The following is a 13,835-nucleotide window of genomic DNA, read 5'->3' as shown; positions in this document are numbered from 1 at the left end:
GGAGAAGTGCTCACTATCACAGATTTAGACTGGTTTGTGAACAATATTTGAGGGAAATGGTGATATTGTGTATGTGGAAAAAGTTTTAGATCTTTGAGTTCATCCCATACAAAATGGGAGCAAAACCAAAAGTGTTGCGTTTATATTTTTGTTGAGTATAGATTGATCATATTTAAGATCGAAGCATTAAATAATGGTAGGGCTTCCTTGAGCAGCCTGGTAGGAATGGGGTCTAATAAACATGTTGATGGTTTGGATGAAGTAACTAATGAAAATAACTCAGACAGAACAATCGGAGAGAAAGAGTCTAACCAAATACCGGCATCACTGAAAGCAGCCAAAGATAACGATACATCTTTGGGATGGTTATGAGTAATTTTTTCTCTAATAGTTAAAATTTTGTTAGCAAAGAAAGTCATGAAGTCATTACTAGTTAAAGTTAATGGAATACTCAGCTCAATAGAGCTCTGACTCTTTGTCAGCCTGGCTACAGTGCTGAAAAGAAACCTGGGGTTGTTCTTATTTTCTTCAATTAGTGATGAGTAGAAAGATGTCCTAGCTTTACGGAGGGCTTTTTTATAGAGCAACAGACTCTTTTTCCAGGCTAAGTGAAGATCTTCTAAATTAGTGAGACGCCATTTCCTCTCCAACTTACGGGCCATCTGCTTTAAGCTACGAGTTTGTGAGTTATACCACGGAGTCAGGCACTTCTGATTTAAAGCTCTCTTTTTCAGAGGAGCTACAGCATCCAAAGTTGTCTTCAATGAGGATGTAAAACTATTGACGAGATACTCTATCTCACTTACAGAGTTTAGGTAGCTACTCTGCACTGTGTTGTTATATGGCATTAGAGAACATAAAGAAGGAATCATATCCTTAAACCTAGTTACAGTGCTTTCTGAAAGACTTCTAGTGTAATGAAACTTATTCCCCACTGCTGGGTAGTCCATCAGAGTAAATGTAAATGTTATTAAGAAATGATCAGACAAAAGGGAGTTTTCAGGGAATACTGTTAAGTCTTCTATTTCCATACCATAAGTCAGAACAAGATCTAAGATATGATTAAAGTGGTGGGTGGACTAATTTACTTTTTGAGCAAAGCCAATAGAGTCTAATAATAGATTAAATGCAGTGTTGAGGCTGTCATTCTCAGCATCTGTGTGGATGTTAAAATCGCCCACTATAATTATCTTATCTGAGCTAAGCACTAAGTCAGACAAAAGGTCTGAAAATTCACAGAGAAACTCACAGTAACGACCAGGTGGACGATAGATAATAACAAATAAAACTGGTTTTTGGGACTTCCAATTTGGATGGACAAGACTAAGAGTCAAGCTTTCAAATGAATTAAAGCTCTGTCTGGGTTTTTGATTAATTAATAAGCTGGAATGGAAGATTGCTGCTAATCCTCCGCCCTGGCCCGTGCTACGAGCATTCTGACAGTTAGTGTGACTCGGGGGTGTTGACTCATTTAAACTAACATATTCATCCTGCTGTAACCAGGTTTCTGTAAGGCAGAATAAATCAATATGTTGATCAATTATTATATCATTTACCAACAGGGACTTAGAAGAGAGAGACCTAATGTTTAATAGACCACATTTAACTGTTTTAGTCTGTGGTGCAGTTGAAGGTGCTATATTATTTTTCTTTTTGAATTTTTATGCTTAAATAGATTTTTGCTGGTTGTTGGTGGTCTGGGAGCAGGCACCGTCTCTACGGGGATGGGGTAATGAGGGGATGGCAGGGGGAGAGAAGCTGCAGAGAGGTGTGTTGCGCACTTGTGGCGTAAATTTATGGCGTAAACTTGAAATACACCAAAGTCGCCGTGACATGTATCAAGCAGTGCGCACCTGCCCATTTCTGGCGTACGCCTGACGTGATCTTGATAAATGCGGCGGGTGAAAACGATCTTAATTATAATAAACTCTCCCATAAATATTCAGACTCCGCTTCAGACACAACCTCATTTTACGACATGGAAGCCGGAAAGACGGCAATGAAAAAGAACTCCACCAATCACGACGCATGCCAATAGAGCGTCAAAAGTGGCTGTCGTATCAATTGTTTTTTAGTATATAATCAATAAAGTGTTACAGTGGTCCCTCATTAATCGCTGGAGTTACGTTCTAAAAAATAGCCCGAAATATGTGAAACCGCGACGTTAGGCAGCGTTATTTTTTACAATTATTATAGACGTTTCAAAGCTGTAAAACCCCTCACTAAACAGTTTATACGCTTTCTCAATCAGGCATGAACATTTTCTCACGTTTCTCTCGTGTGTAAACACTCTTAAAGTTCAAACCTTAGTAGGAAAATAATACCAAACTGTTTTCAGGCCCAAACATTTGTTTGAGAAATAAAAATAGAACATTTTCCTATAAATAATTATGATGGCATTTAGAACTAACAAATTAATTTTAACGATCAACGAACAAGGTCGGACACATAAGAAATTATTAATAGTGACTGACCAGTATTTCACAGATTGGGCCTCTGCGTCCTGACGCCGCGCCTTTTCCCCACTCACACCTGGCTGCAGGTGTCTGTTTCCGTGTGACAAACACAGCTATGAGTAGTTGTTAGCGCTCTTTTCTCTTCTGGGCAACAAGATTCTTATAAACAGATATGCAGAACACAGAACACTGTAAAAAAAAAAAAAAGGCATGCAAAATTGGACTAAATACTCCACGAAACTCTGAGGCCACGACAGGTGAACGGCATTATAGCGAGGGACCACTGTATTCTCTTTTCACATGTCAATAATTCTTGACATGTGGGTATTTGCTCGCTCAATTAATAAAAAACGCCTAATCTGTCACATTTCTTTATTTTTTAAATGTATTTCTGTATTTATTTTATTGTGACAACCGAATGGAGACGACAAAAGCTGGTTGCAGCACGGGCGAATTAAGGGAATGACGAAACTACAGTTGTTATTATCAATTTCATAGTCTAAAACGATCACACCACATGAAGTTAAGCTCAGTGCTGCTCTGGCTCCAGGCTCGAAGTCGGGAGAAAAAGGCGAGCAGTGGTTCCTTCCTGTCAGCGCTGTAGCCACGGATCGTGCTCGAGACCAACAATCCCGCAAAGGCAGGATTTGTATTGATTATTATGTAGTATAATCAGGAAAGTGTTATTTATGTAACATACGAGGTCTGTCAATAAAGCAACGGTCCTTTTTATTTTTTTCAAAAACTATATGGATTTCATTCATATGTTTTTACGTCAGACATGCTTGAACCCTCGTGCGCATGCGTGAGTTTTTCCACGCCTGTCGGTGACGTCATTCGCCTGTGAGCACTCCTTGTGGGAGGAGTCGTCCAGCCCGTCGTCGGAATTCCTTTGTCTGAGAAGTTGCTGAGAGACTGGCGCGTTGTTTGATCAAAATTTTTTCTAAACCTGTGAGACACATCGAAGTGGACACGGTTCGAAAAATTAAACTGGTTTTCAATGAAAATTTTAACGGCTGATGAGAGATTTTGAGGTGATTCTGTCGCTTTAAGGACTTTTCACGGTGCGAGACGTCGCTCAGCGCTCTCAGCCGCCGTCGTCAGCCTGTTCAAGCTGAAAACCTCCACATTTCAGGCTCTATTGATCCAGGACGTTGTGAGAGAACAGAGAAGTTTCAGAAGAAGTCGGTTTCAGCATTTTATCCGGATATTCCACTGTTAAAGGAGATTTTTTTAATGAAAGACGTGCGGACGGGTCCGCGCGTCGGGACGCAGCCGACGCGGTGCGGCGGCACAGGAAAAACACCTCCGTGTTGATAACCATTTGTAAAATCCAGGTGGCTTTTGATGGCTTTCAGTGGAGTGAGTATATGAGAAATTGTTTAACAGCAGGACATGTTCCAACTTGTCCTTAAGGCTTTCAACAGAGGTGTTTTTCCTGTGGCGGAGCGTCGCGTGAGCCGACGCGCGGACCCGTCCGCACGTCTTTCATTAAAAAAATCTCCTTTAACAGTGGAATATCCGGATAAAATGCTGAAACCGACTTCTTCTGAAACTTCTCTGTTCTCTCACGACGTCCTGGATCAATAGATCCTGAAATGTGGAGGTTTTCAGCTTGAACAGGCTGACGACGGCGGCTGAGAGCGCTGAGCGACGTCTCGCACCGTGGGAAGTCCTTAAAGCGACAGAATCACCTCAAAATCTCTCATCAGCCGTTAAAATTTTCACTGAAAACCAGCTTAATTTTTCGAACCGTGTCCACTTCGATGTGTCTCACAGGTTTAGAAAAAATTTTGATCAAACAACGCGCCAGTCTCTCAGCAACTTCTCAGACAAAGGAATTCCGACGAGGGGCTGGACGACTCCTCCCACAAGGAGTGCTCACAGGCGAATGACGTCACCGACAGGCGTGGAAAAACTCACATGCGCACGAGGGTTCAAGCATGTCTGACGTAAAAACATATGAATGAAATCCATATAGTTTTTGAAAAAAATAAAAAGGACCGTTACTTTATTGACAGCCCTCGTATGCATTGATTTGTATAATGGCACTGTTTATCATGTTGATCATCTTCATTTTTATGTGGATTCCAGCGCTGGTTCATTTTGGTGTATAATTTACACCACCTCTCGACCTGGTGTATATTTTCAGCGTAGCGTACGCCAACGACCACATTGATAAATGCCAAGTTGCGCAGCTGTTTTGGCGTACACCCCATATACGCTCAAATATCGCCGTACGCAACGTTGATACATGAGGCCCATTGTATATGAACAAACTCCTCCTAGGGATTTTGTCCAATGCACTTCAAATTTCTTCCAGATCACCCAGAGACAATACTGACCAAAAGTTATAGAAAGCTTTTCTTTATGTCGAAGGGTGTGGCCGCTATGGCGCCGCCATTTTGCCCCTTCGCCATGGAACATTATACTTAAACATGTACTGAAGTCACATAGTTAACCCATCAACTTCCTTCCACTTCTAAAGCATGCAGAACAAGCTGGTGAACGTAGGCGATGATCGCCGTGAAGTTAAAAGTAACGGCTTCTGTGTGGCGGCGTACCGAATATCGCCCCTTCGCCATGAAATTACGTTCTTCCTTTTGATAGCTTTAATTTTGTCATATCATCATGAAAATTAATACACAGGTCAAGCATGACAACCTCACTTCAAATTTCTTTCACAGCATCCAAAGATGATACTGACCAAAAGTTATCGAAAGCTTTTCTCTATGTTGAAGGGTGTGACCGCTATGGCACTGCCATTTTGACCCTTCGCCATGGAACATCAAGTCATGATAACTCCTTCATGCTTTGCCTGATTGACTTGAAACTTCACATGTATGATGACAGTTGGCCCCTCAACACACCAGGCCCCTCAGTTTGTACACTGAGCGCTCCCGAGTGGATGAAACATCAACATGTCATAACTCCTTGATGCATTGTGTGATTTGTTTAAAATTTTAACTGTGTGATGACTGGTTGCCCTTGTATGCACATGCCCACATGTGGTCACAAGGGCACCCACTGGCCTGGGTAGGCTGTCGTGCGGAACGAGGGCCTGTATATGACTGCTTGCAGTCCTAGTTTATTTTGATGTGTTTTATTGTCGTACTCTTTTTGTATTCTTCTTGATAAAACTATGTTTATGTTGTAAAAAATATTATGGTGATTTTATTCTTAATTAGTTACATTTTGTTTTTCTTATGCTAGCTTGTCTTTCTATTGTGATCTGAATAAAACTACTGTGCCTTTGCGTGCTACAAAAAGTGCTAATAAAAAAGTATTGAGACGGGATGTCAAAACATGTTTTTCTATTTTATGATTCATGTAAAGCCTGAGTCCCACCGAATAATGAAGGATGAATAATAAGCCACGCATGGGCGTGTCAGCGATTATTCAAAGAATGGCCCACGTTTTCATCTATCACGTATCCGCTATGAAGGTGCCTCTATGTGCCTCTCTGTACCTCGCATGTGCCATGTAGCAGCCTCTAGTGAGCCACGACCGACCTGTCATTAGAGCCTCGAATGGCTCGCATCAGCCACACTAAGCCACATAGTACTGTGATAACGCCATGTTGGCGCACGTTTAGACATGGGTTTGGTCCAAACCTCCAGCCCTCCCACCCCTGGTCCCTTTAAAATACAGGTTTTCAATTCAGAGATTCACAGCAGCATTTAAAGATGTCACTTTTTTTTTTTAAATGAAGTCCAAAAATAGACGCTCTAGTACAGTCCCGCGATTGTGCGCTGTGCACCAGGCTGCTGTCCACCTGTATTGCACCAGACCAGCTAGAACCGAACCAAGGGTTCCTGGAGAGCCACCTCTGTGCTCCTCGGCTTTATTTCTTCTGCGGCTTAAATACACATACCATAATCCCACTATAAACTTTGTGTTCTTCCGTTTATTTCTGCAAAATAGCTCTTTTGCGCGCACGCGCCGCTGTTCCATTCAGTCTCACTGGCTTAAAAAAAGTCAGTCTCACTGGCTTAAAATCCATCTGTGGCTTGCTGGCTTTATTTTTTCCCTGACTTTAAACACAGTCATTTTTACACTGTGATCACTTTTAATTTGTGTTCGTCCATTTATTTCTGCAAAATCGCTGTTTTGCACGAGCGCGCCACTGTTCCATTCCTGGACAGCCGCCTCTGTGCTCAGTCTCACTGGCTTAAAATCTATCTGTAGCTTGCTGGCCTTATTTTTTCCCTAACTTTAAACACAGTCATTTTTACACTGTGATCACTTTTAACTTTGTGTTCGTCCATTTATTTCTGCAAAATCGCTCTTTTGCACAAGCGTGCCGTTGTTCCAATCCTGGACAGCTGCTTCTGTGCTCAGTCTCACTGGCTTAAAATCCATCTGTGGCTTTCTGGCTTTATTTTTCTCCCTGACTTTAAACACAGTCATTTCACACTGTGATCACTTTTAATTTTGTGTTCGTCCGAGAAATCAGAGTGCACAGTTTGGCTGCAGCCAGACTGTGCACTCTGATTTCTCTTCTAGTTTATATTTGTTCTTGTGCTGAGCTGCAGGTCTGCGCTCTGACTTCTGTTATAGTTTATCTTTCTTCCTTTGACCGCGCGTGAACAAACCGTCTGTGAGTAAATGTGGAGATGTCCGGACTTTTTACTGCATGTGGACATGTCCTGTCTCTGGCAATCAGTCTGTGAGCAGGACTTATGTCCTTTTTGTCCTTTATTTAACACAGTGATGAGAGAGTTTGAGTGGAGAGTGAGGAACTGCAGCAGGCAGACAGTTTTTTTTTCTTCTTTTAACTGTTCGCATGTACGCGAATCGTCCATGAGTGGACTGGAGATGTCTGGACTTTTTACTGCATGTGGACATGTCCTGTCTCTGGCAATCAGTCTGTGAGCAGGACTTTTATGGACTTTATTTAAACACATCTGTGACTGAATTTAAGAACGAGGAGCTGCAGCAGCAGTCAGGCCGCAATCAGCAGTTTTTTGTTTTCTGTGCTCTTTTTGAGCGTGTACTTTTACTGCATTGTGTACAAGGTATAAAAAACAATCATGCATGATTTATACTTCGGGAACAATGGAACACAGCAGGAATCGTAAACTGGCGTCGGGTAACGTATTGTGAGGGTGTGCCTTCCAGTCACGTTGAATGCCATCGCGTTGCCCTGACTTGCATTGAAACTACTTCCTTTCTGCGTCGAGCACAGGACGCAGAAAAAATTAAACATGTTTAATTTTTGGCATCTGATTTGCTTCGTCCTTTGCATCCCTCGTGCTGTTGTGGCGCTGAGCTACATCGTCTCTGCACTGGGTTGCTTCCACTTGGCGTCGTCATGACGCTGCACGACGCAACTCGAAGTGGGCCCGGTGTGAAAGGGGCTTTAGTTCAAAACTAATCCAGTCACTTGGCTGCTCTTTGGGCATAGAAGGCAAAAAAGCCAAATGACTGGGCTGTGGAGCTTCGAGTGTTAAATCATTCTAAAGTCAGTTTTAAGCACATACGAGGCAATAATTGGTGAGTCGCTACTGATGCTGCGAAATGACGTAGGCGCAGTGGAACATCAGACTCAAGGCCCTTTCACACCGGGCCCTCTTCGAGTTGTCTGTGTCAGGTGTGCGCAGCAGGGGTGCAGAGAGGAGGTGAGGACACAGAGGAGGTGCTGCAGACAGACTCAGCTGCAGCCAGTCTGTGCACGCTCTGATTTCTCTTCTAGTTTCTAGGTCTTGTGCTGAGCTGCAGTTCTGCGCTCTGAGTTCTGTCATTGTGTACTGGAGCACAGCTTTACGCAGAAATAAGGCGATAATCAGTGAATCGCTGCTAACACTCTGAAATGAAGCTGCTGACGCTCCGAAATGATGCATACGCAGTGATGGCAAGAGGGACCGATTTTTAGGGGACTTTTGTTCGGCGACAGCGGTTCAAACCCACCCCTTCCACATTTCTCCATGCAATGTGGAGTTGCGGCAAGAAGGGCATCCAGTGTAAAACCTCCGCCAATTCAACATGCAGATTTACCTCAGAGTTGCTGTGGTTACCCCAAGTGCAAACAAGAGAGCAGCTCTTGCAGTACATTTATCCAAATGCCCCTGTTTCACTAAAAAATACTGTTGTTTGGATTTTTACTCTGAAGCAGCACACCATAAAGGCATTTGTACCAAGTGCTTTAATCTCAGAAGTCCTCAATTAATAATTAATAATACTTTACACTATAAAGGACAGACGTTTTGTGATCATATGCCAGACAGTCAAAAGTTATAACCCCCACTTACACTGGAACAAACAAAAGTTGTTGCAGGGATGTTAAGAAAATCAAATTGAATGACACTTAGTTCGTCATTACATTTTAGTTGTGTACATTTACCTGTTTGGGTATGATATCTGGCAGGATGTCTTGTTGCGCTGATAATGACCCACAGTTATATTGCTGAAGCATGTGATTTGACACAAATTCTAAGTCAGAATCTGACAACTTCTTGATGTCATCCTCACTTCTCTTTCTCTTCTTCTTCTTCTTCCCTGATGACGATCGCTTTAAACCGCTGGATTTTGCAGGATCCTCACCTGGACAAAGAATTCATCGGTAAAGTATAATCACAGAACACTTTATGTTCCAATGTCAAATTTCTGGATATACAGTCAGATACATAAGTATTTTGTACAGTGACAAATTCTTCTCATGGAATATTTGCCTCTGTGCACCATCTCAATGCAGTTGAAGAAGTGCTAATAGTACACACTGCTAGGTTTAAGTCACCAGCATTAACCATTAAAAATCACAGACATTGTATGTTTTTTATATATATATCTATCTATATATATATATATATATATATATATATATATATATATATATATATATATATATATATATATATATATATATATATATATATACACACACACACACACATTCTCCACTCAGATTGCAATAGCCAATCACAGATTAGCCTTTCTGTCCATCATTTGCCTGTATTTTGGCATGTTTGGCGCCAGAAAGTTATGTTGGATCCAAAGGGATCCAAAAAGGCTAGGACCAAAAGTTATATTGGATCAGTTCCCACTGACCAATAGCGTTAGAGCTTACTGCCAACAGCTAGCCAATCAGAGCGCGGCATACAATTATTCATGAGATGACATCACTTATGACGAGGTCAGGAACTTGCTGACAGACGCTGGTTGAAAAAATGGCAACAAACACGTCAAAACAGCAGAAAATCGTCTGCCAGCAAGGTTTGCTGAGTTCACAGAGGAGGAACTGGTGGAAATATTGAACTCCAAGGATGCCAAAAACACTAAGAAGGTAGACAAGCATGCTACTGACATTTTAGAAGCATTCATATGCTGTTCACAACAAAATAAATTGATCTAATTTACTTAACAAATTCGCCGAGTCGTCACGGAAACGACTCGGCGTGTGCCGCGACAGGAAAAACACCTCCGTGTTGAAAACCATTTGTAAAATTCAGGCGGCTTTTGATGGCTTTCAACAAGTGAGTAACTGAGAAATTGTTTAACAGCTTGGGCATGTTCCAACTTGCCCGTTAAGGTTTCCAACGGAGGTGTTTTTCCTGTCCCGACCCCCCGCGGTCGGGTCCGGCCCGATATGCGACTCTGCCCGCACGTTCTTTCGTTACAAAATGTCTTAACAATGGAATGTCTGAATAAACTCCTCATGCCGACTTCTTCTGAAAGTTCTCTGGTCTCTGATGACTTACTGGGTCAACAGAGCCTGAAATGTGGAAGTTTTCAACTTGAAACGGCGAGACGCTGCCGCCTCGAAGCGCAGATCGCCGTCAGGCGCCGTGGGCCATCCTTACGGCGACACTACCAGACCAAAATCTCTCATCAGCCATTAAAAGTTTTACCGAAAACCAGCTGAATTTATCGAATGGTGTCCACTCAGTTGTGCCTTACAGTTTTGAAAAAATTTTGATCAAACAAAGCAGCAGTCTCTGAGCCATTCCTAAACAATGAAAAAAAATCGACGAGAGTGTGGGCGACTCCTCACTCAAAGACTGCCCACAGGCGAATGACGTAACCGACAGGCGTGAAAAAACCCTCGCATGCCCACGAGGGTTCAAGCATGTCTGATGTAATCACACGTGATTCAAATCCATATGGTTTTTGAAAAAATAATAAGGTCGGATACTTTTCTAACAGACCTCGTATATATATATATATACACTCAACAAAAATATAAACGCAACACTTTTGGTTTTGCTCCCATTTTGTATGAGATGAACTCAAAGATCTAAAACTTTTTCCACATACACAATATCACCATTTCCCTCAAATATTGTTCACAAACCAGTTTAAATCTGTGATAGTGAGCACTTCTCCTTTGCTGAGATAATCCATCCCACCTCACAGGTGTGCCATATCAAGATGCTGATTAGACACCATGATTAGTGCACAGGTGTGCCTTAGACTGCCCACAATAAAAGGCCACTCTGAAAGGTGCAGTTTTATCACACAGCACAATGCCACAGATGTCGCAAGATTTGAGGGAGCGTGCAATTGGCATGCTGACAGCAGGAATGTCAACCAGAGCTGTTGCTCGTGTATTGAATGTTCAGTTCTCTACCATAAGCCGTCTCCAAAGGCGTTTCAGAGAATTTGGCAGTACATCCAACCAGCCTCACAACTGCAGACCATGTGTAACCACACCAGCCCAGGACCTCCACATCCAGCATGTTCACCTCCAAGATCGTCTGAGACCAGCCACTCGGACAGCTGCTGGAACAATCGGTTTGCATAACCAAAGAATTTCTGCACAAACTGTCAGAAACCATCTCAGGGAAGCTCATCTGCATGCTCGTCGTCCTCATCGGGGTCTCGACCTGACTCCAGTTCGTCATCGTAACCGACTTGAGTGGGCAAATGCTCACATTTGCTGGCGTTTGGCACGTTGGAGAGGTGTTCTCTTCACGGATGATGCGAAGGAGATGTGTTGCACTGCATGAGGCAAATGGTGGTCCCACCAGATACTGACTGGTATCCCCCCCCAGTAAAACAAAACTGCACCTTTCAGAGTGGCCTTTTATTGTGGGCAGTCTAAGGCACACCTGTGCACTAATCATGGTGTCTAATCAGCATCTTCGTATGGCACACCTGTGAGGTGGGATGGATTATCTCAGCAAAGGAGAAGTGCTCACTATCACAGATTTCGACTGGTTTGTGAACAATATTTGAGGGAAATGGTGATATTGTGTATGTGGAAAAAGTTTTAGATCTTTGAGTTCATCTCATACAAAATGGGAGCAAAACCAAAAGTGTTGCGTTTATATTTTTGTTGAGTATATATAGGCTTGTAGCCAGGGCCTGAAATTGTTGCGTCCAGGGGGGGGGGTTTGGGTGATAATGGACCTTTGTTGGCAGGGGATCTAAAGGCAGTGAAGGACCCCAAATAACGTAGGTTTTTGATGTCCAGGAATGCAGTCTGACAACTCTAGGGAGGTCATCAGAATACATAAGGAATAAAACACGGCCTTAAACAGTGTCCCTTGGCACACCTGATTCTACAGCCAGTGGTGGGGACAAAGAATCATTGATCACTGAAAACTGTCAAACCATTTCTAAGTGGAACCCTGTAGGCCATATTTCCTTCAGTTTGTGAAATAATTTGCTGAGACACACGGTGTTGAAACATTTTGAGTAATCTAAATATACAATGTCACAATGAAGCTTTTTTTTAACCAAAGTGTGATGTCCAATCATTCATACATTCAAGCAGACTTGTGACCAGTGGTGGGCACAGATAACCAAAAAATTAACTTCGATAACAGATAATCAGATAACTGAAAAGTTATCTTTGATAAAGATAAAATGATAAACCACCCAAAAATGTATTGGAAGTTACAGATAACCAATAACCGATAAATTCCAGTATTGCCTCTGGTATATATGCAACAACTAACAAGCTGAATTAGAATTTTAACACTACGATCGCTTCTGGTGGCATCAAAAGTGACAACAGACCCAAACAATGAGCCCGCACTTCTGTCTTTGAACTTTTTCCCCCTGCTGGAAGCTCTTGTTTACTACATGGCTTCCAGCACAGAAGCAAGCTGAGAGTAGCCGCAAAGCTCAGCTCTCTACCCAATCACACCGCTCCGGTCAGGCCGAGGTCTTGGAAAATAAAGCAATGCTGAGTTATGGTCTGGTGTATAAATAAAATGAATACTGATAGAATAACTCCATTAATGTCAATTCTGTAATTTGTACAAAGTTAAAATATAACATATATCTTTTAATGTTGAATCATGCACTAATTTTGAAGTTTTGTAAAAAACACAGACAGATCGCAAAGGATTCTGGGTAAAATGTGCCTCTTCTGCTAGACACTGACTGGTTCAGTAATTCATTATGTAAACCAACACGTTAATGTGACGTGTGTCGTGTGTTGGTGTTTACAGATAAATGTGCTTTTGTAAAATACTCAATTTTTTTTATTTGTAAAAACAGGCATTTTTACAGTGCCCTGGAAGTGTCATTGCAAAATCTTTAGCATGTGGAGAGAATGTGCGCTCATTTCATTGTATTGTGCGCACGTTTTATGATGTGCGCACGTTTTATTATATTGTGCACACGTTTTATTATATTGTAAAATGTGCACTCAATATTGTCTTGACACATAAATGTTGGCTATTAAACCAGCACACAGTGTAATGCATTTCCCCATTAGAAATGGATATGGTCAGAATGTATCATCATGGTTTGGGTGCACAAGGACATATAGAGAACTTCAGCTGCCCAGCATGGCATCATCTGGAGTTTAAGCACATTAAAAAGGATGCTGAGGACGAAGCATCTCCCCATTGTGAGGATGAGAATTTAGGTCATATTATGAAGTTCAGTTTGAACGAAAGAAAAACGTGCGCACGTTTTATTCATTCGAGGGTTCAATTAAAGGAAAACGTGCGCACAAATTATCACGGCCAGGAAAATGTGAGCACGTTTTATTAAATTGATAGCACGTTTTATTCATTTGTGGGCTCAATTAAAGGAAAATGTGCGCACAAATTATCATGGCCAGAAAAAAATATCACTTTAAGTGACCTCTCCCGGGTTCCGTAGCTTCTGGAAACACGAGTCTGACGTGTGGTACGTTTGTACAATGTGTGTAAGAACACCGTGCGGTCTGTGGTACATTTTGAGCTATAGACGAGCACAGTGATTGAAAATATAGCCCAGTTCTCCTTTGCGTGCAGAGGATAGAGCGGTTTCTTCTTAAAGCAGCTCTTCTCTGTTTTGCAGAGGGTAGAACTACACATCAGCTACGAAACATTTAACAGGTAGGTGCTCAACTGATTTTAAGTTTTCCAAATATTTGTAGATGTTCAGTTGCATTTACCACGTTATCGGTCTAAAAATAATCAGCCAAAAATTTACCGTAAG

General features: G+C 42.0%; 1 protein-coding gene across 5 annotated transcripts in view; it reads right to left on the bottom strand.

The window, feature by feature from the left end:
* LOC117512923 (protein SON) overlaps positions 1–13,835 on the bottom strand; it is a 451,527-nt gene that overhangs the window by 363,995 nt on the left and 73,697 nt on the right. For all 5 annotated transcript variants that reach the window (XM_034173153.1, XM_034173176.1, XM_034173169.1 and 2 more), the window contains exon 4: positions 8,800–8,999. In XM_034173153.1, coding sequence (XP_034029044.1) covers positions 8,800–8,999 — 200 coding nt within the window. The remainder of the gene's footprint in view (positions 1–8,799; positions 9,000–13,835) is intronic.

Source organism: Thalassophryne amazonica, chromosome 1 (genome assembly GCF_902500255.1).
Source record: "Thalassophryne amazonica chromosome 1, fThaAma1.1, whole genome shotgun sequence".
NCBI lineage: Eukaryota > Metazoa > Chordata > Actinopteri > Batrachoidiformes > Batrachoididae > Thalassophryne > Thalassophryne amazonica.
Note: the sequence above shows the minus strand (reverse complement) of the source record. Positions and strands in the feature narration are given on the sequence as shown.